General features: G+C 44.3%; 1 protein-coding gene across 10 annotated transcripts; it reads left to right on the top strand.

The window, feature by feature from the left end:
• The first annotated feature begins 767 nt into the window (after positions 1-767).
• Positions 768-20,526, top strand: TRIM39 (tripartite motif containing 39). Of its 10 annotated transcripts, none has more exons than XM_061619068.1 (11): positions 768-939; positions 2,902-3,130; positions 4,577-4,704; positions 5,776-6,196; positions 7,566-7,664; positions 9,752-9,982; positions 10,857-10,879; positions 11,947-12,003; positions 12,797-12,912; positions 14,867-14,881; positions 17,064-20,526. In XM_061619068.1, the coding sequence occupies exons 4-11, from the start codon at positions 5,780-5,782 to the stop codon at positions 17,609-17,611; spliced, it is 1,506 nt and encodes a 501-aa protein (XP_061475052.1). In that variant the 5' UTR covers positions 768-939; positions 2,902-3,130; positions 4,577-4,704; positions 5,776-5,779; the 3' UTR covers positions 17,612-20,526. The 10 variants fall into 10 exon arrangements, with proteins under 10 accessions (XP_061475052.1, XP_061475054.1, XP_061475055.1 ...); XM_061619070.1 differs by lacking the exon at positions 768-939 and adding an exon at positions 947-1,192; XM_061619071.1 differs by lacking the exon at positions 768-939 and adding an exon at positions 947-1,376 and having other exon boundaries at positions 2,902-3,124.
• Positions 20,527-20,825: the final 299 nt, after the last annotated feature.

Raw genomic sequence — 20,825 nt, 5'->3', positions numbered from 1 at the left:
TCGGCTATGAATCTCACTGGGTGACCTTGGGCCAAGTCACTGTCAATCAGCCTAACCTACCACACGCCGTTGTGAGGATAACACTGGGAGAGGAAGGAACATGTTTTTACACCATCTTCAGCTCATAAGAACATAAGAAGAGCCTGCTGGATCAGGCCAGTGGCCCATCTAGTCCAGCATCCTGTTCTCACAGTGGCCAACCAGGTGCCTGGGGGAAGCTAATGCCGATATAGCTCTCTAACCTCATTTTGCAAGTTGCCCAAGCTGTGGCTGAGAGTGGCTCACGGCCGCCCTGCGCGACCTGTTAACATTGTAGTGGCGTTGAGACTGCAGCCAAAATCAACCCCGTCAATTTCCTCCCTCAGACTCAAAGCCAGTACTCGGTTGATCGCAAATACTTGTGCTCCCCTTGCCTAGAATGCAGACCTGTTCGGCTTTTAAACGTTTAAAAACTTAAAAATAAAAATGAAACCCTCACAAAATAAGAACCGAGTTTGGAAAGACCATGGAACACTTTTGCCTTTATGGCTAGCTTGTATTTCTAGGCGGGCAGGTTACTGTCCAATTGCCAGCTACGGCTGATTCCTGGATTCCTCCTTTTTTTTCTATTGGGGCATCCTCACTTCCGTCCCGGAAGACTTTAAAATAATGAGCCCGGAAGTTAACTTTTTGTATGTGTCGGTCTATCAAGTCTATCAAGAACAAGTCTAAGAATAACAGCGATTTCCCTCACCCAAGCAACCTTTGATAACTCTATGGTCTCTGTGATGCTAGGAGGGCCACTTCCGGTGACGCCGGAGCCGCTTCCTGTGGAGGCGTTGGTTGAGGGGTTTAAGGGAGGGTGGCTGGAACCGGAGGAGGCGGAGGTCGTGTGGTTTCCCTTTAATCGTCGCCCGGACGCCGGGGAACGGGCCGGGGCAAGGGGTGGGAGGGAGGAAGGTGAGTGTGAAAGGAGGAAGGAAGGGCCTGCTATATTGCCTCCCTGCTGCGTGAAGGCGGATTTTTAGGGCCTCCTGTAATTACCCCTGTTAAGCTCTTCAAAACACTCTCCCCAGAATATTCTATCTTGCAGGTCTGCCTTTATTGTATACCCTCCACGCCTCAAGAAGACCCTCTTTCTTCCTCAGCCTCCCTGGACTCCCAAAGGGTTCATTCCACGCAGCCAGTTTGAAACCCTGCCTCTTCTAGCATGGTAGCCTTCTTTTCTATGGGCACTGTAGTGGCTGCAGCAGTTTATCCTCAGAATCCCTTCCAGGAACTCCTATCCATTATGTTCTAGATTGCAGTTTTGTTTCAGACCTACCTTTAGTCATCATCATCACTGCTGCCTCACCTCCTCTGTTAGAGCTGGTGTGTAGTATTGCGCACTTCTCGGGGTAAGCTGAGCAGCAGTCCATTGGGTGGTCTCTCAGCCCCTCCCCCTTGGTGCCATATGAGAATAATACTGGCCTACTTGCTAGCGCTGTTGTAAAGATGGTTGGAGATCAATGTAAAGTGTTTTGAGTGCTAAGAAAAAAGCACTATATAAATGTGTTCGTAATGACTCACTAACCAGAAAGGGGCTACTCTTTCCTTGTTAACTAAGCTGCTAGTTAAAACTGCTACTGTTGCTTTTTAGCCTTTGCAAAATGGTTCTGGTTCCAAGGCAGTAAACACACTATCCAGGCCCCCATGATGGATATGAGATAGCTGTGTGGCAAGGAAAATCACTTTGCTGCTGTTCTCCCTCTAATTTTTTTGGGGGGAGGACTAGATTTTATGTGCTGCAGCATACAAGAGTAGAACTGGTTAAGCTGCAAAAGGAGTGCCAAGTGAATTAAAACTGACACACACTTGTGCTACCCCTGCAAAAAGGGAGCAAAGGATAGAATTATAGAGTTGGAAGGGGCCTGTAAGGCCAAACCCATGATCTCCAGGCAGTGGAGCCTTCCTGTCCACTAAAGCCACAGTGTGGCATGACAACCATTGCTGCTTACAAGGAAGGAACAAGATAGATTTCATGGGAGATACCATGGAGAGAGGAGTGATGAAATTCCAGAGAAAGGGAAGACCCTGCTGTCCTCATCACTTTGCCCCTACCCCCATATTTGCCATTGCAACCACTATCTCATCTGTCCTCTGCTGAAAGTAGAGTACAGTAATCATTGTCCTTCCATGCCAGGGGTACAGGGGAGCCATTTTTTAAAACAAAAAACTGGACTTTGATCAGCCTTGAGGCAAAGAAACTGGTGAGGAGTTTCTCTACTCTGTCCTGAAGCTAGTCTCGTGAACCCCCTCTTTGTAGACATGAGTGCTTGTGTTAGGGTGCAGCATGGAGGGCAGATGTTTACCATTCTTTATGAGCCATATCACAGGCATTATCCGATAAATGACCATGATACATATGCAACCACCTTCCATGTGGCATTCCAGACGACTGGAGGAAATATTGCACTTTCCCAGCAATAATCTATTCTTTCCAAACAATAATTTATTGTGGTTTGTGTGCTGCAAAAAGTAATATTAGTGGAACCAAAGCACATATTGAATAAAGACATTGAAATACCGTGCAACAATTGAGTAGAAACTGTGCCTTTATTACTGTAAACTGCTTGGCTAGAAATGTCCTAATAGTGGTCAGGAATTTCTAGAGAGTTTGTGTAGCATGGTGGGTAAGAGTTGTAAGAGGCCAGAAAGTCTCTAATTCAAATCTTGTGTGAGATATAAATTCCCCTAGGCAAGCCAGTATTTTTTCCACCTCACACCTCATCTACGGTATGGGGTCATTAATAATACTAATTTACCTTACAGAATGTTGTTAGGGTTATTGGATAATATATTTGAAGTACTTTGAACCCTTGAAATGTGCTATAACTTACTTCAATTGCTTTTTAATAATACTTTTTCTTTTGACCTGCCAAGGGAAAGTTTGAATGCCAAAGCATAAATGCAAGTGCAAGACAACTCTTTTGCAAGATACCTTGGTGTTTACGAGTTGGAGGAGATCAACAGCCATCACTTATCTGTCTATCTGTGATGTTGGATCATGCCCCAACCAGCTCCCGATGGATAATTTTTTACTATTCAAAGCCCTGTCCAGAGAAGAAAATGCACCTGCTGATTGATCACCTCCAGATGACTCAAGGTCAGGGTAGGTAGATTGGCATTGCCTGCCTTGAAGGGCTCTGAAGTGCATAGACAAATATAGGGCACACTGAAACTGTTGTAATGTTGAGAATGGACACTTTTTTGATTGGTTAGTTAGTTGCTGTAAAGTAGTGCATAGGTTAGATGTGAACATGGAAAACAGTCCCATTCTGTCTCAGTGATTGTTGATTGGGTTGCCTTAGACCAGGGGTTGCCAACTTGGTGCCCTCCAGATGTTGGACTACTGCTCCAGTTGTTTCTTATAGTTAGGTTCTTGCACTTCAGAAACCATAAATTATTTGTGTTTACCAGAATGTGTGAAAATTACCCATAAAAGAAGTACCCCTGCCTGCTGTATGTTCCAGGGATGGTATTAGTGTTACCTTTTTTTTTTAATCAGGTGTCTTGCAGAATAAAGTCTTTTTCAACCAGAGTATGTGTTGATGAAGAGTCAGGAGGTTTGGTTGGGAACTTGCCGGCCTTCTAAATTCCCTCTATATTTATGTTTTTTTATAGGTTTCAAGGTAACATCTAACTTGGAACTAATTTTTCCACAATAGACTGCTTGAGTTTAAGGATATGACTTAAGGCCAACGTTTGCTTAGTTTTCAGGTCTCTTCCCTGATTATAATACCTGTTTGAACTTAGCACTCTTTTCTTGTAATTCCTCTTAAATAATGAACTTCCTGAAGTCCAGTTTATCACCTGCATGTCGTCATTACTTAAACAATGGGTTTCCACTATGTTTCAAAACAAAACGCTTGACTTGAGGTCATTTTTAGTTTCCTACCAGTGACCCTCAATATAAGTGCCTTGAAGTTCTAAGGTTATTTTTACTAGTGTGCATCATGCTGTGTTAGCAAGCAATACTAGTAGTGTTAGACTTAATTAAGGTTCCTTCTCCTTAAATTATTTCTTTACTCTTAATTCTTTCAAAAAATAGAGATGCTAAAGATATGCAGATGGGCAAGTCTTGTGCTAAGCATTTAAGGTTAAGGCTAAGGTAGGCAAAGAGTTCAGAGGTGAAAAGTACAGTGAGTTTCTAAGTGAGGCTACAGCATGAGTCAAATAGAGTGGATGATATTGCTAGAATAATGATTTCAATTCATATTTTCATTTTTCTATTTAATATCCGTGACACTGTAACTCCCGTCATCCTTCAGCATTGACCATGCTGGCTGGGGCTGATGGGAGTTGGACTCCAACAATGTCTGTAGAGCACCACATTGGCTTTTTCTGCCTTAAACAAATCACCATTACTGAAACTAATCTATTTCATAGAGTTATATTTTAATCTTTCCTGGCCTGGTAAGGAGAGAAGATGAAGACCTATTCATATCTGTTTCTGGAGACTCTGAATTAGCCTGTGTGTCATTTTTGAGAAAATATTTGTTCCCTCATTTGTACTGGTGTGTTTAAGATGTGTACCATCCTGCTCTTGTCTTCTCAGCTGCTGCCTGCCGAAATCTTGCAAGATGTACATCCCTTGCTAAGCTTGTGCGGATCTGCTCCCCAGCTGTCATCTTTATATGTGTAGGCATTTTAAAGTGATCTCTCTTAGAAGATCAGCACTGCAGAGTGAGTACATCTAATTTCCTTGTCCAGAGAATGGAACATTGTTTCATTCCATGACTGATTTGCTTCTTATTGTTTACTGGGAACTGGATTAGAGCACAGAGTTAAAGATTCAGAGACAATAATGGGGCTGTTATGATACAACAACCCCCAACTACATGGACAGGATGTAAGAACATGACTAACATAGCTCCATTAATTTCAGTGGGTTTTTTTCTGAGCGGGACTAGCATTGGATACAACCCTTTATTTCAATTATCTGTGTGACTTCAAGACTGGATTATTGCAATGCAATGTATGTGGGTCTTCCCTTGCACTTGACCCAGAAACTGCAGTTAGTACAGAATGCTGCAGCCAGATTGCTGACGGGGTGAGAACATGTCAGCATGTAACCCCTCTGCTCAGAGATCTACACTGGTTGCCAAATTGTTACCAGGCCAAGTCCAAGGCATTACTACTGGTATATAAAGCCCTTAACAGCTTGGGACCAGTTCACTTGCAAGATGCCTTGCCCCATATGTGCCCCCTTGAGCACTTTGCCCCACAAAATAGGCACTGTTACAGGTGCCATGTAATACCTGTTCCACACATGTGAGAAATTGTTATTTTACTGTGGCAGCATCTACTCTTTGGAACTCCCTGCCTATTGACATCAGGCATGCGCCTTTGCTGTATTCCTTTTAGCGCCTGCTTACAACTTTTCTGGCAAATCTTTAGGCAAATCTTTCTAGATACATAGATGTTGATCTGTTTTCATCTTTTTAGTTAGTGGATGTTTTAATTGTTTCAAATATGTTAATTGCTTGTTTTTAACTGTTATATTGATAATTTTAATGTCTTTTGTAAACGGCTTAGAGGTCTTTATATTCAAGCGGTATATATATTTTTTGATAGATAACTAAATAAAATATGCTTGATCACATGCCTCAATATCTGAAAATGATTGCTTTGTAATAATCTACATACGATGTAACTTTGGTGTCTTTATGAAGAAGCGCACATTTGTTGGGAAAAGTTGGACTATACCACCATGCTTTTGGTCCTGACACTAGTGTTTTTCCCCTGCCTTTCAAGAGCCATGGCCACTACAAACCCTCTGGAGAACCTGCAGGTGGAAGCCAGTTGCTCCGTCTGTCTGGAGTATCTAAAAGACCCTGTGATCATTGACTGCGGTCACAACTTCTGCCGTATATGCATCACCCGCTGGTGGGAAGATCTGAACCGGGATTTCCCCTGCCCTGTCTGCCGCAAGACATTCCGCCACCGCACACTGAAGCCCAACCGGCAGCTGGGCAACATGGTAGAGATAGCCAAGCAGCTGCAAGTCACGAATAAGCGGAAGGTACGGGATGAGAACTTGTGTGAAAAGCACCATGAAGTCCTCCGCCTCTTCTGCAAGGATGACCAGGAAGCTGTTTGCTTAGTGTGCGAGATCTCCCATGAACATCGCTCTCATACAGTCGTGTCGCTGGATGATGCCTCCCTGGAGTGCAAGGTAGAGTGGGGATGGGACCCAGTTGGGATCAATTTTTTTTAAAAAAAGAAAGGGGCTGAGCTGGAAAACCCAATAGGTCCAGCAGTGTGATACATGAATTTGATATATTTCTGCCCATTAGGGGCAGTAATTTCTGCCCTTTTTTGCTGTCACAATAGCAGATGAACTTGCACAGAGTGAGCACAATTTGGTTGGAAATAAGGAAGTACAAGTGGGACTTGCAACAAATTTTTGGTTTGTTTATTTATTTATTTATTAGGGTATCCAGCCAGCCACTCCTTCCTCCAGCATACTATTCACTAATAGGCCAAAAAAAAACACCTTGTGGTTTAAGAACATACAAATAGCCAACAGATATTTCTATCTAAAAAGCAGGGAAATTGGGCAGCTATAGTGAATGCATCAGGGGAGCAGGAGACCTGACCTCCTCTCTGAGATATTGGACTGCCCTACAAATTTGTAAAAATGCAAACACAATTTGGATTGGTCTTTCACAGTCCAAACTACTTCCTATGTAGCTTGGAAGAATTTGATAACATGTGCCTCTGAGCCAGGGCTGTGGAGTCAGTATGTCAAACCTTCAACTCCGACTCCTCTATTTTTCTACTGTCTGACTCCGACTCCTTCATAAATTGCAAATGTATATTAATTTTTCTACTGTCTGACTCCAACTCTGACTCCTTCATAAATGGCAAATGTATATTAATGTATTAATATTAATAAAATATTAATTTTATTTTGAAGTCGGAGTGAGTACATTTCTGCCAATTCCGTCTCCACCGAAAATTGCTTCTGTCTCCACCCAAAATTGCTTCCGACTCCATGACTCCGACTCCACAGCCCTGCTCTGAGCATGATGATGAGTGGTGGCAACACCTGCAATCAGCCCAAATAACAGAAACAAGACATGTGCTGTGCTGATCTCTACCACTGTCTGTGCCCTCTTTCCTTGAGAGTAGGACAGCATTGTTATCTCCATAGTGCAGATTGGGTGATGGCCATCACTTTTTGCAAAAGGCCATCTGGTACATCCATCACTGAGATGGGATTTGAACAAGGAGTTTCCAGCTCATTTCATTTTATGTATCTACAGTCCTTATACTACTCAAGGCAGTGTTTGCTCCTGTCACTGGCTGTTAGTTGTGGTGGCTGTCTAGAATCTGTGTACAGAGGCGGCGTGCCACTTCACTCTAGTCGCTGGAAGAGGGCTGTCAATTTCACTTTCAGCTTGGGGGCATCATAGAGGCATTTTGCTGGCCACTGTGAGAAGGAAGGAGCTGGACTAGCATGGTGGTTCTGATGTCCTTGACTCGTCCTCTGAACTACTCAGCCTGTGCTAGCTCTCAGTTGTGCCACCTCCTCTTTCAAGCAGGAAAAGCTGCAGAAGTGCCTGGAGCCGCTCGAACGGAAGCTGCAGGAGATTGGCCACTGCAAAGCCCGAGAGGAGAAGAAGCCTGGGGAGCTCAAGGTAGGTGGCGAATGCTCTGGGTTGTGTCTCTGTCACCTGGTATCTCCTCCTAAAGCAAGTGCTGCAGCGGCCTTAGCCTTGTTCAAGGGTTTGTTGGAATGCATACGGACTCAAACGTGGGAAGGGGCAGGGACACACATGCAAGCCCCACCCCCACCATCCTTGCATGCTGGCGGCACTTCAGACCTTCTCACACTGAGAGCAAAGATTTGGAAGTGAATTCTAAGTGTATTTGGGTGAACATGCTCGGAATCCACCTGCTTGCCATAGGGCACCCTGATAAGGGCAAGGTTCAACAAGGGGAGGTCTGAAGTGCAGGTGGCATTTGTCCTCTCCCTCTTTTTGCTCCATATGCATTTCAAGCAAAGTCCTGAATGGGGCTGTCAGCTCACGGAGTATGAGTTGCAGCTCAGATTAACTTTTATTTATATGTATGATTGATTTGAAATTGGAACTTAGTCCACTGGCAGCTAATCTCCTTTGGCCCAAGAGCTGCTTTCAAATTAATAAAACTCACTTCATGAAATTAAAGTTAAAAATCAAAATGATTTCAAAAAACAAATATTTGGAGGCTTAGGCTGCAGTCCAATATATATTTACCTGGGACCCATTGAACCCAGTGGACCTTACTTCTAAGTAGGCATGCATTGGATTGCAGCCTAAACTGATAAAGAGCATCTGGAATTTACAGTAAATTCATCAAGCTGTGTGCTGCTTCTCATTGGAGGTGGTGGGGAAGAGGGAAGGAATGCCCCGCTGGTCCCACAATGACAGAATCAGAATAGTTTAAGAAAATATCTTCTGTTACTTTTATGTCAGAATGAAACTATTATATAAGGGAACAACACAGTGGCACAAAGGGAAACTGTAATGTGCCAGAATCATCTCTTTCTGGACAAGTCCAGTTCTGTGCTCTTTTTCCTTCATTGTAGTTCTGAATGTTCTTTACTGCTTTATCGCTTTTAATTCCTTTTTAATTTTAGCACATTTGCTTTGCAACCCCCCCCCCAAAAAAAACTTCACGCAATTTGAAAAGTACAGTGCATGTGATAACAGCTAAGAAGCAGCTTTTGCAAGTGGGTGAGAGAACACAAGGATTTGTCTTACTGAATTGCATTAAAGTCCATGCTATTTAAAATAGTGGGCAACCACGTTTTTTTGTTCTATTTATACCCCCTCCGTTCCTCCTAATGGAGGCCAGGACAACTGCCTTTAAAACCATACAAATATACTAAAGTATAAAACAAAATTACAGCAAATTCATGCCACTGTAAAAAGGTGGCAGCAAACAATATGCTGTCTCAGCATCAGTGTTGTTAGGACTTCCACAAGCAGGACAGGGAGGTTTCCCAGACCTTTCCCTGTTGGGGTTTGTCCCCAGCATTTGCTATTCAGAGATATACTGCTTCTGAGGTTCCGTTCAGCTAAAATGGTTAATCGTGTTGATAGACTTGGCCTATATGAATTCTTTTTAAAGTGCTGTTGAAATGAAGGCCGTCAGCATCACTTGTGGTAGGAAATCCCATTATGCAAAAAATTACTTGATTGTCATACCCTATACCACTTCTCCAGGGAGTTCAGGGTGGTGCACAGTAGAATTTCTCTATTGTCACAAAAATTCTGTAACATCCGATTGTTCCAGTTTCCAGAGGGGTGTCTGTATTAGCCTGTTGGACAAAAACAATAGAGTCTTGTGGCACCCCACATTTATTATGGCATAAGCTTTCATAGACCAGAATCCACCTCATCAAATAATCATCATTCATCTGATGGACTTGAATCCACGAAATTAGTATTTAAGGTGTCACAAGACACTTCCTTTTGCTACAGCAGGCTAGGCTGAGAGAGGGTGACTGTCCCAAGGTCACTCAGTGAGAGTCACAGCTGAGCAGGGTCTTAAACTTGGGTCTCCATGGTTCATGTCCTGCTCCTGCGCCCTAACCCATCACACCACAGTTACAGTGCTATATGTGACAAAGTTCTTTCTGTCTGCCAATTCTGAGCCTGCAGCCCCTTGCCTTCCTTGGGTTGACCTCAGGGAGTTCTGATATCCTCTGAGCCTTTTCTCTCCCCCCCCCCAAATGCAGCGGAAAGTCGAGGAGCGCCGCCATCTCATCATCAGAGAGTTTGAGGAGCTGCATCTGTTCCTGGAGGAGGAGCAGGAAGTGCTGATGCGGCGCCTGGAGAACGAGGAGAAGGAGATTCTGCAGAAGCTGAAGGACAACGTGACTGAACTGTCCGAGCAGCGAGCCTCCCTCACCAGCCTCATCACAGAGATTGAAGAGAAGTGCCTGCAGTCAGGCATGGAGATGCTCAAGGTGAGGTGTGAATCTGAGTCTCCCTGCGGGGGGGTGTACTTCTGCCTCTGAACAAATGCTGCTGGGAGCATCTCATTCTTCAGTGATAATATAGACAAAAAAATAAGTTAAGGAAAGTGAAGCAAATGTTGACTGAACTCTGAGATGGGAGTAGAACAGGGCTGGGTGAACATAACTTTTGTTTTATTTCACAATTCCTGATTGCATAATTGTACAACGTCTTGATAATGAGTTGTTAAAGAGGAATGTTTTAGACCCACGCAGACATTGAGATCCTATGTTTGGTTGAATGCCAGTCTTGTGCCAGCCCATTTCTGCTCCCCACATGCATCCGCCTCCCACCTGATGTTTGCACTTTGGACAGTGTTTGCACAGGGCTTGTGAGCCATAAGCCTAGAGCCCAATTCGCATAGGCCCTTTGGATATGATCTGTGTACTTCTGGTGGATAGGGTCTGAATGAATTTGGCTCTTCCTTTTTGTAGCCTCCATGCAAATATGAAATCTAGTATATGGTCATCAGGATGGCTGTGCCTTGTAGAGACCGAATAGGCCAGATCCTGACACTGTCCTCCATGCCTGCACACGTGTAGGTCTGGATATAGCTGATATTTCTGGATAGTGCAGTGACATGCTGGAAGATGATTTGGTTTGTGCAAAATGTCCAGCATTTGACTCTTCTTGGTTGGTTTTTTAACTATTGCCTGTGCTTTTGAGCTAAAACAGCAGTATAATGTCGGTTGCTTTGATTAAAGATGACACAGATGGGATCTTCCCCATTTTACCTGTCTGGATGGATAGTTTTTACCCAGTGGTTGTGTTCCTTCAGGACCACGTGGCTCTTAATTAATTTTACTTCTTGTCCTCCTCATACAGGATGTGAAGAATACCCTCGAAAGGTAAGGAGCAAATCCCTCTTTGGTCATCCCAGTAGTCGAACTGCCGCTTCCTGTGCGGCACTCCTTGTCAGAAACTCATTGGACAAGTGTTTTTGCTGTCTTTATACATAAAGTCCTAGTTTAAAGCATTTCATGGCTTAGGACCAGGATACTTCAACTATTGCCTGTCTCTTTATGTATCTGCATTAAGGTTTTCAAGAAAGGGCCTTCTGTGAATGCTCCCAGTATCTAAAATGAGGTGGGTGAATCCCACAGAGAGAGCCTTCAGTGTGGTGGTAGCAATCAGCTCCACATTTGTGGAAAGCTCTTCCCAGGAAGGTTGCCTGGTGCCTACCTTATTGGTCTCTTGGCACCAGCTGCGGTCCTAAGGTATCTGAGGCCACTGGCCTCCTCAAGCTAAGCGGGTCTAGGTCTGGGCAGTGCCTGGATGGTTGACCAGCTGGGAACCACACATATGCAGCTTTGCTTCCATGATGGAAAGAAGATGGGATATAAATGTAAGAAAACAAAGAAAATACAATTCTTGAGATTCTAAGGTACTTCTCACCCTGCTGACTCGCTTGTGCTTCTTTTCATAATTTTTGTGGCTTTAGCTTATAATTTTTTTGTATTTTAATTGTTTGATTCTTTTCTTAAACTGCCCTAGGAATATGATTGAAGGGTGGTTGTAAAAATACTTATGAAGAATATATGAATGAGGCTTCATACTTAGGGCAGGGGTGGCATTGAGTCTCCCAAGCTACAGTTAAGCAATTGTTGTTGTTACTTCAGTAAGCTACCTTTAACGCCAAGTCTTATTCCCAGTTAGTATAACTTAACTTCAGTGGTTTGGATCGAGATCATGTGAGCAGAACTTTAGTGTGAGTATGATTAACATTGGATACAACCATAGGATCCTGCAATGAGGATGTCTAAACTATGCACATGGAAAATCTGAATTCTGCGACATATATAAATTATGACACTTAAGGAAATGATTGTGTACATATTTCTCATTAAGGATGAAGAAGATCCCTGCTGGGTCAGGCCATTGTTTATCTAGTCCAACATTCTGTTTTTATCATCAGCCAGCTAGATGCCTCCGGGAAGCTCACAGGCAGTTTGCCCCCATCTGCTATTCAGAGGTATACTGCTTCTGAATATGGAGGTTCCATTTAGCTTAATCAATACTAGTAGACCTATCCTCCATGAAAGTGGCTTTTAAAGAAATCTAGGCTAGTGGCCATGTTGGGGTGGGGCACTGAGCTATGCAGAACATTGTAACTGTAACATCTGGAAAACCCTGCCCTTCCTCACCAGATATTTTTGATTTTAACCAAACACAGGGTTGGATCCTAAGATCCTATAAGCAGACTTCTATTCATGGAATGGGCACTCCCAGTTCCCAGTAACTGAAAGGGAGAGAGGTGCTTTCCCCCCACCATTTCCCCCTCCCTGCTGCAGCCCCATGTCCCCCCTGCAGATCTGCTCCAGAGAGTTGGGGGACCCTCCAGAACAAGATGGGAGGCAGCATAGCAGACTGCAAGGTTGAGAGGGAATCAGTGAAAAATTAACCCTATCTTCACTTCCATTAGTGAAAGCTAGGCCTAGATCAGCGCTTTTATTCTTCAAAGACTCATTACGAATGGAGAGGAACCTGTCAATCGAATTCGTTACCTTCATGCTTACATGTATATGAGGTCTGACCTTATATTGGCCTTGAAATGAAAGATGATTGGGGGACACATGGAAGCAACTGACTATACCAGGGATGGAGAACATGTGGCCCACCAGATGGACTCCAACTCCCATCATCCCTGACCATCGGCTATGCTGGCTCGGGCTGCTGGGAGATTGGGTCCAACAACATCTGAAAGGCTACAGGTTCCCCAACGATGGACTTACCCTAACCAATCTACTGTTCTCCTTTACTTCCAGATGTGAAGAGGTGCAAGCCAAAGAGCTGAATCTGGTCTCCATTGAGTTGGAAAAGAATTTCTGCAACTTCCCCAGGCAGTACTTTGTCCTGCGCAAAATCATCAAGAGGCTAACAGGTGACTTTACGTCATGCTGCATCCAGGCATTTTTTCCTTGCACGGAGGATCTGGGAAATGGGGAAACTCTTCTCCCCTGCTCACAGGTCAGGGTGTTCATTCACAATGCCAAGAAAACTGTACTCAGAATGAATTCTGCAGATTAGCAATTGAGCTTAATTTTGCTCAACACACCCACAACTCTGAAACAGACTGTTGCAGAATTTGGCTGGGAGAAGGGTGCTAGTGTCAGGTAAAGAAATGTTGATAGGAGGAGAGGACCAGTCTGTATCAGCCTTCCCCAATCTGGTGCCCTCCAGATGCATTGGACAACAACTCCTGTCAAGCCCATCCGGTATGGTCAATGCTCAGTGTTAATGGGAATGAACGTCTAAAACATCTGGATGGCACTAGGTTGAGGAAGGCTGGTCTGTACAAAGAGCAATGTTTGGAAACTGGAGAAGAAGGAAGAGTAGTCATACAGGACAACATACCTGCAATTCTTGAATAGTGCAGTGTTGTGCTTCCCTTAAAAACAAACAAAAATGCAAAGAAAATGTTATGACAAATTAGAAAATGTTACAAGATCATAAAATCTCTGTTCAGATATGCAGAAAGTAGAAATGAATGGTAACAAGAATGTTGTTTAAATTAAAAATGTCCATGATAATTAGTTCTGTGACCCTTAGAAGGCCTATAAAGCCTAAGATACTATGAAATCACAGACAATAAATAATCTGTGTTGACCAGGGCAACAGTTCCAAAATTCCACAGATAAGGATCATTTCCCGAGAATTAATTTTATAGCTACTGCATTCTTACAATCCCAAACAGATTTGATAATTTTTAATTAGCTTTACTTTTTTCCAAATTTCAAATGTTCAATTTTTACTCCCGCCATTTTGAGAAATCCTCTGTACCTGTTACAAGGATTTCCTTGCTGGATTAGACCCCTGTTTATTTAGTCCACCATCCTGGCTGCTGCAGTGGTTAGTCAAATACTCCTGGGAGCTCGCAAGCAAAGCATGAAGGCAGTGGCCCTCTCCTGTAGTTTGTCCCCAGCGCCTGGTATTCAGAGGTATAGAGTCGCTGAATGTGACCACTATTGCATCCCTAAGACAAGGTAATATGACCATTACTGCATCTTTTGAGAGAGAGAAGTCCCTTAAGTCAGGGGTGAGCAACCTTTTTGTGTTAAAGACCACATCTCTTTGAAGAGAATTGGTCTTGAATTTGATAATTGGTCTAATTGGAAGACTGCATGCTGAATGAGGCAACGTGGGTAGCGCTACCCCTTCTCTCTCACACACACACACCTCTTTTTCCTCCCTGCCTTGCAGACTGCTGGGAAAAAGACAGATTGATTGTGCTAGAGGTCTGGACTGATTGTCTGGAGAGGGCTTTTGAAATCGAGAGCGGCATAAAGTTAGGCGGAGGGCTGCTTGCAGCCCTAGGCCATAGGTTGCCCACCCCTCCCCTGAGTCAAACTTAGCAAGTTATATCTGCTGTCTCCCAATTTGATGGAGGAAATGCCTCAACTGGCGCTACTGAGAGGGAAGGGGGGATTTTTAAATCTTTGGGTACATATTTACCTGTATGGCCCTAGGGCTATGGTCAAACGAGACATCACGCAGGAATGTTACAGAAGCAAAGCTGAACTGCGTCTGGTCAGTGCCTGAGTGGGGGACCTCCTGGAAACACCATGCATGCCACCTTGAGTTTGTTTGAAGATGCAGATATTATAAATAAAAGTATCTTATCAGAAACCTACTCTGATAAGATACTTTTATTTATAATATCTGCATCTTTAAACAAACTCAAGGTGGCATGCAAAAAGCCTGCCACATTTTACACTCTAGTTAAACAGTTCTGTGAAATTGTGGGTGTCTGTGGAGAGATTGCAGCTCTTAATTTCTATTGATACTTACCTTGCCTAAAGCTTAGTAAAGCATTGATTTCTCTTTTATCTGTGTAGGTGTGTCAAACCAGGGTAAGGATTCCAATGCCAAGTTTAATCAGTCCTGGTCCAGCAAGCCGAGAAGAGTCCTCTTCCTTATAAATATTAACTAATGTCAATAAGAGAGAAGCATGGTAATAAAGAATAATATTAGGGACAGTTGTTCCGTTCCACCTTGCTCCTTTAGACAGAAACTGCCCTGCACAGTGTGCCCTGTTCTGGTGTTGGGAATCTGATTTGCATGGATAAGTTAAATGGGTGACTCACTCCCTTCGTGAATGCAGTCACAGCTTCCCTGCAGTGATTTTCACAATCTCAGCGTTGCTTCTTTACTGTAGTCACAAGAATCTATTGATGAATTTTCTGTCTGTGCTGAGCCTTGAGCAATCTTAATTAGAAAGGATGTGATGTAGAATGTTAGGATAGGACATAAGAGAATACAGAACTGCCATTGTATGCAGGCAGTGTTGCAGTCACAGCAAACCAATGTTACTATCAAAGACCTATCATCACCCAGTATAATGTTAAAATTACTTGGGCAGTAGGCATGATCTCTCCCAAGCACCCTCTTCCACCATTGGCACTCTGGTTTACCAGGGAGCTTGGGGCGATGAAGCAGGTGGCAGAATCCAACCAAACTTATGTAACAAGCCTGTTATCAAGCATACCCTGTGGGGTTGATGGTGGTGAAGAAACAATGCTTCTCTTTCACCATTGCATGCACAGGCTTGAGGCTTGTTAAAATCTAATGCAAAGGAACCCTTGGATATTCTGTCTTTGCTAAGCACTTTGGGGATAAAACTGCTCTGATCTTCCTCAGCTTGGAAGCTGCAGATTATGCAGTTCAGTCTAAGGATCTGTCCAGTGCATTGACTAGTCCTGTCAATGGATAACTTTCAGCTAATGCAGCTGGGGATGTGTACAAGTTACTTGGAGGAGCATGACTTATTGCTGGCTTGCTAAAGCCTTGCCTTTTTTTAGCTTTTAACGTCTAGCAGACAGGAATTAATTTTTAAAATCTGATCTAACGCCTGGTATTGCCACAGAAATTACTTCAGTCAGTCTGATGGATAATCTATGCAGAGAAGCACAAGCGGCCTTGAAAATAATTTTTTCAGATTGTTTTTGTTTTCTACATTTGACTTCTCCTTGAAGTGGCAAATCCCACACTGTAAATATGTACAACAGTAAAAAATGTCAGAAGAGTCCTTGTTTTATTATCGTTTTTGATGTGGTTTTACTAATTTTTGTAAAACCTGGCAATTGCTTTGTGATGAAGGGTCAGTTAGAAAAAAATTAAATAAAAAAGGTGAAGGATAGTGTGATCGTGTCAATTCTCCTTGCCTTCCCAGTAGCTTTTGATATAGCTCACAAAGGTATCCTTTCGATAGGCTGTGTAGGTTAGTAATAAGGGAAATTATATTTCTGGAGGTCAGATAAATTGAGCTCAGATTCCAAAAGATGGTGCTGGGGGACTACTGCTCAACCCTGTAGCGCTTATAAAAAGAAAAAAAAACTTTTGTGGAGTTTTCAGTAAAGCAGGATTCCCAATAAGAGTCCAGGGGCTGTTTTCAGCTGTGCTGAACTGGGCCAGTGTTTTTTGTATTGTCTAGCCCTATGAAAGAGGTATGAGGTATTTGAGGCCATGTGATGGAGAGCTGGACAAAGGAGTTGTGATGGTCTACTTTAAGGAAGTGGCAGTGGAGATGTGTTTGAATAAGTAAGGCTGGGTTGAAACTGGCTGGAGTATCTCCCCCCTTCTTTCTCTTGGTCTCTCCCCACTCATAACTTTTGGATTGGTCTCCAGTGTGGGAGTGGCACGAGTTGCTAGAAAATTCATGTCGATTACAATCTTGGTTAGAGCACTGTAGGGATGAAGGCTGCTTGCACGTGCATAACCACAGTAAATAAGTTGGTAGCCAATAGAATTGTGGGGAACCTGTTGCCCTCCAGGCAGTGTTGGACTCCAGCTATCATGGCCAAGAGTCTAGAGAGATGCATTCCAGCAACATCTGGAGGACTGCAGGTTCCCTGCCTGTATTTGAAAGTAATTTTATTGTGGAGGGAGAGATTTGCCATGAGCGAGTGCAGTGGTAATGAGTCAGGGATGACCATGAGGGAGAGATGTGTTTAATGGATGCATTCTGAATCAGTCGGGAAAAGCCATCGGGATGATGGGAACAGCACAGACAAACCTCTCTCCCTTTTCCTGCAGGAGATTTAACCCTTGACCCTGAGACGGCACACCCCAACTTAGTGCTCTCGGAGGACCGCAAGAGTGTCAAGTTTGTGGAGCAGCGCCTGCGAGACCTTTCTGACAGCCCAAGGCGCTTCACCATCTACCCTTGTGTCTTGGCGACAGAAGGCTTCACCTCGGGCCGCCACTACTGGGAGGTGGAAGTGGGCGAAAAGACCCACTGGGCTCTGGGAGTCTGTAATGACTCAGTAAGCCGTAAAGGGGAGACGACCTCTCTGCCTGAGACTGGCTATTGGCGGGTGAGGCTCTTCAATGGGGACAAGTATGCAGCCACCACCACCCCATTCACCCCGCTCAATGTTGCCATTAAACCCAAGCGCGTGGGTGTCTTCCTGGACTACGAGGCTGGCAAGCTTTCCTTCTACAATGTGACAGATCGCTCCCATATCTACACGTTTACGGACACCTTCACTGAAAAGCTTTGGCCTTTTTTCTACCCAGGGATCCGTGCCGGCCGCAAGAACGCTGCTCCCCTCATCATTCGGCCTCCCACGGACTGGGAGTGACAAAACAACCAATTCCCAACCCAACCCGACCGGCATCCCTCTAGGATTAGCCCTCAAATATGTAGAGGGTTGTTTTTTTTAAAAAAAAATCTTGGCTTCTCAACTGGGAGGGGAGCTAAGAACAGAAATCCCAGCAACATCATCCCCAACCAGAAATAGCAGAAGGAAACGTGCAACGGCTTTCAAAAACACCTCCCCCCCCCCCAAAAAAAACACCACCAACCCACAGAAATATTGATATTTCATATTAGGCTTCAATAAAACATGATGGGATGTGTCAGTAATGAAGGAAAGGCAAGATCCTCCTGAAAGTCAAGAAGCTGCTTTGGAGCAGTACAACTTTGGTGAAGGCAAATGAAGAAGTTGTTCCCTTCTGCAGTCCCAAACCTTGGATGGGGCTTAAATCTGAGACGATGATGATGCTTCAACCTAGTCTGATGATTGGCCAAAAAAATAAAATAAAAGCCACACTCTTTGCATTGGCTGTGGGCAGAGCTGGTCAGAAATGTGTGTGAATGAGAGGGCGATCATTCACTGTTCAACGTGGCAGAAGTCTGCTACATGGGCAGTGGAGGGAAGTGACCTCTTTGTGAAGGGATTCATTCTTGCATGTATAGACAACAGAAACCATCTCTTCTTCCCCCCCTTACTCCTTCCGCAGCTTATTCGGTGTGTGCAGTAACACCCCAGTGCTCACTTTCAGGGTGGTGGCATCTCTGTGGGATGCGCAGCCCTTGTCAATCAGTCAAGGTTGCAGCCAGCTGGCAGATCTGAATGACAAAGATAAGGAGTGCTGGAACAAAGGTTCTGGCTCGGCTCCAGAAGGCAGAGCTGTGTGGTAGCGCCCTTAGACGAGCTGGTCTTAAATATGACTTTTTTACGTGAAGGGCCAGTTGCGTGCTGCCTCCCGGCTCATAGCAGGTAGCTACCATTTGGGTTTTGCTTGTGGCAGTTGATCCACGCAATCCCAGGCTGCCATCGCAAAGCCCCTCGGTAGCCATGTTGAACAGTAGGTGTTGTGACTCTTGCCTGTGGGCAATGGGAAGAATGGCTGACGGCATTTGCCACAATCAGGGAGCTGCCCTAGGCAGAAGCAGCAACCGCAGTGTGCACTGGACCTCCAGTGCAATGGGTGGACGTCTTCCAGTACGTCACTTGAATTATTTGAGTGAAAGGCACCTCTCCTGACCGATGTAGCCCAAAGTTTGCCTTTGTCACATGTGGGCAGACGTGGCTGAGCCAAATGTGACTGGGAGGGAACTCTTAATGTAAAACTCCTCCAAAAATGTACAAACGCTCAGACACATCCACACTTCTTTGCTCAATGTTTTGGGAAGAAGCAGCAAAATGCAGCTTGCATGTTTACCTGTTTTGAGTGCAGGCAAATCTGATTGGCTACAGTATGGTGTGACATCATCACACTGCCTGTGTGATCCTAGTTTGGCTGGCATTGCCTTAGAGAAAAGGCAGTGTTTTATTTGGGGGGTTTTGTGCGTATGTGGAGGGGGTGGGGAAGAATAGTGCTGAAGCTTCAGATTGGGGAAAGAAACAGCTGTTAACAGATGGCAAGAGCGTATGAAAAGGGGAGATGTGTATATGTAATTTCCCCATCACCACCCATAGTCCTGAGAGATTTCATCACTGAAAATGTCCCACCACCTTGAAAAGGAGGTGCTGTCTGACCTGGCTTGGAGAGCCCAATTGTTTGTCCCTTGTAGATAGCAAAGCTCTGTTTGGGCTAAAGGAAACTAAAATGAAACAGATTGGGAAAAAGAAAGAACAGATTCTTAACAACTTTACATTGCAGAGGAATCCCATCTCTTTACAAATATATTAAGCGAGGTGTTGCAGGGGTGGATGCAGGAATTACGTCAGCACTGAAATTCTGACTACTTTGTATGTGCAAGATCCATCTTAAAGGGCTGGAGCTCTGAGTTTTGTTAGAAAGCTGGTACAGCTTTTCTTGTTATATTGCAGCCTTCCCCAACTTGGTGACCTCCAGATGCTTTGGACTATAGTTCCCAGCAGCCTCATCCAGGAAAACATATAGAGGGCACCAGGTTGGGGATGGGTGTGCTATTGGAATATAGCTTCATGTGAAGAGTGGTGCCTTCACTTGCAGGTCTTATTTCTGGGAAAAGGAGGCATTTTTACCTTTCTGAGGTTTCGTAGCACAAATGGGATAGTTCTTAATGCCGGGGGGGGGTGAGTGGGAAGGCCTCTGCTCCAGCCCCAGTGAGTTTTGGCTGTGGTAACAGGAGATACTGCTCCCTGCTGATCACTGAACTTAACTGACTTGGGGGGGAGGCGCGATAAGAGTACCCACAGTTGGAGTTTGCCTTCAAAAGCTGAAGCAGAGTTAGGAGATGAGGAATTGTTACAAAAGGTGTGTGTATGTATGTGATTAGGATATACTTGAGCACAAAATACATGTAATGAACCAGGATTCCAGTGCCCTCTAAACCTAACGGAGAAATCCTCTCTGTCCCTCTGCAGCAGGAATGGGGATCCTGTGGCCCTCTAGATGATGCTGGACTGCAACACCCACCGTCCCTGACTGTTGGCCATTCTGGCTGGAGGTGATGTAAGTTGGACCACAACAACATCTGGAGGGCCACGGGTTCCCTGCCTCTGCTCTAGGGCGTTCAATTTCCAGTTGAACCTCAGGTTAGTTATTGGCTTCATGAGCCCCTCCCAGTGATGTCTTATTGGGCTCAGCTTGCCTCTGCCTTGTAATGGTAACGTCTGGAGTTGCACGATTGGCTTGTATATGTGTGTCCACACAGTCGAGGAAGCTCTGATTTGGGTATTTCAAACCCTTGAGCATGAGTGGGCTGGCAGCCCACAGCTTAGTGCAAGATACTTGTGTTGTGGCTTGTAAAGTTATTAATAAAAACCTCTTGTTTTATTTCACAGTGAGGTGTATGTGACTTTTTTGTTTGTTTTGCAAGGAGAAGGGTATTAGAATTGCTAAGAGTCCAGGCTTTGGGGGAGTGTGTCAGCGTATTACTTTCCAAAATTTGGTTCAGACACTTAAGCCCTATATACAGAGTCCTAAAGAAGTTCAAAACTAATTAGAGCTTCCTGTGGAAGGATAAAGACATAGCTACATAAAGAAAATTTACACATTCTTACAAAACAATGTAATCTGGAAGGAAGAATATGAAAATCCCATTTATTAAAGGCATGGCTGGGGAACCTTTTTAAGTGTGAG

This window comes from Rhineura floridana, chromosome 3, assembly GCF_030035675.1.
Source record: "Rhineura floridana isolate rRhiFlo1 chromosome 3, rRhiFlo1.hap2, whole genome shotgun sequence".
NCBI classification, from domain to species: Eukaryota; Metazoa; Chordata; class Lepidosauria; order Squamata; family Rhineuridae; genus Rhineura; species Rhineura floridana.
Note: the sequence above shows the minus strand (reverse complement) of the source record. Positions and strands in the feature narration are given on the sequence as shown.

Excerpts from the sequence above, each read along its gene's own strand:
- TRIM39 (XM_061619068.1), top strand. The coding sequence starts at position 5,780 with ATGGCCACTACAAACCCTCTGGAGAACCTGCAGGTGGAAGCCAGTTGC. Across the intron at positions 7,665-9,751 it reads AGAAGCCTGGGGAGCTCAAG|CGGAAAGTCGAGGAGCGCCG; the intron begins GTAGGTGGCGAA and ends CCCCAAATGCAG. Across the intron at positions 10,880-11,946 it reads GTGAAGAATACCCTCGAAAG|CCAGCTAGATGCCTCCGGGA; the intron begins GTAAGGAGCAAA and ends TTTTATCATCAG.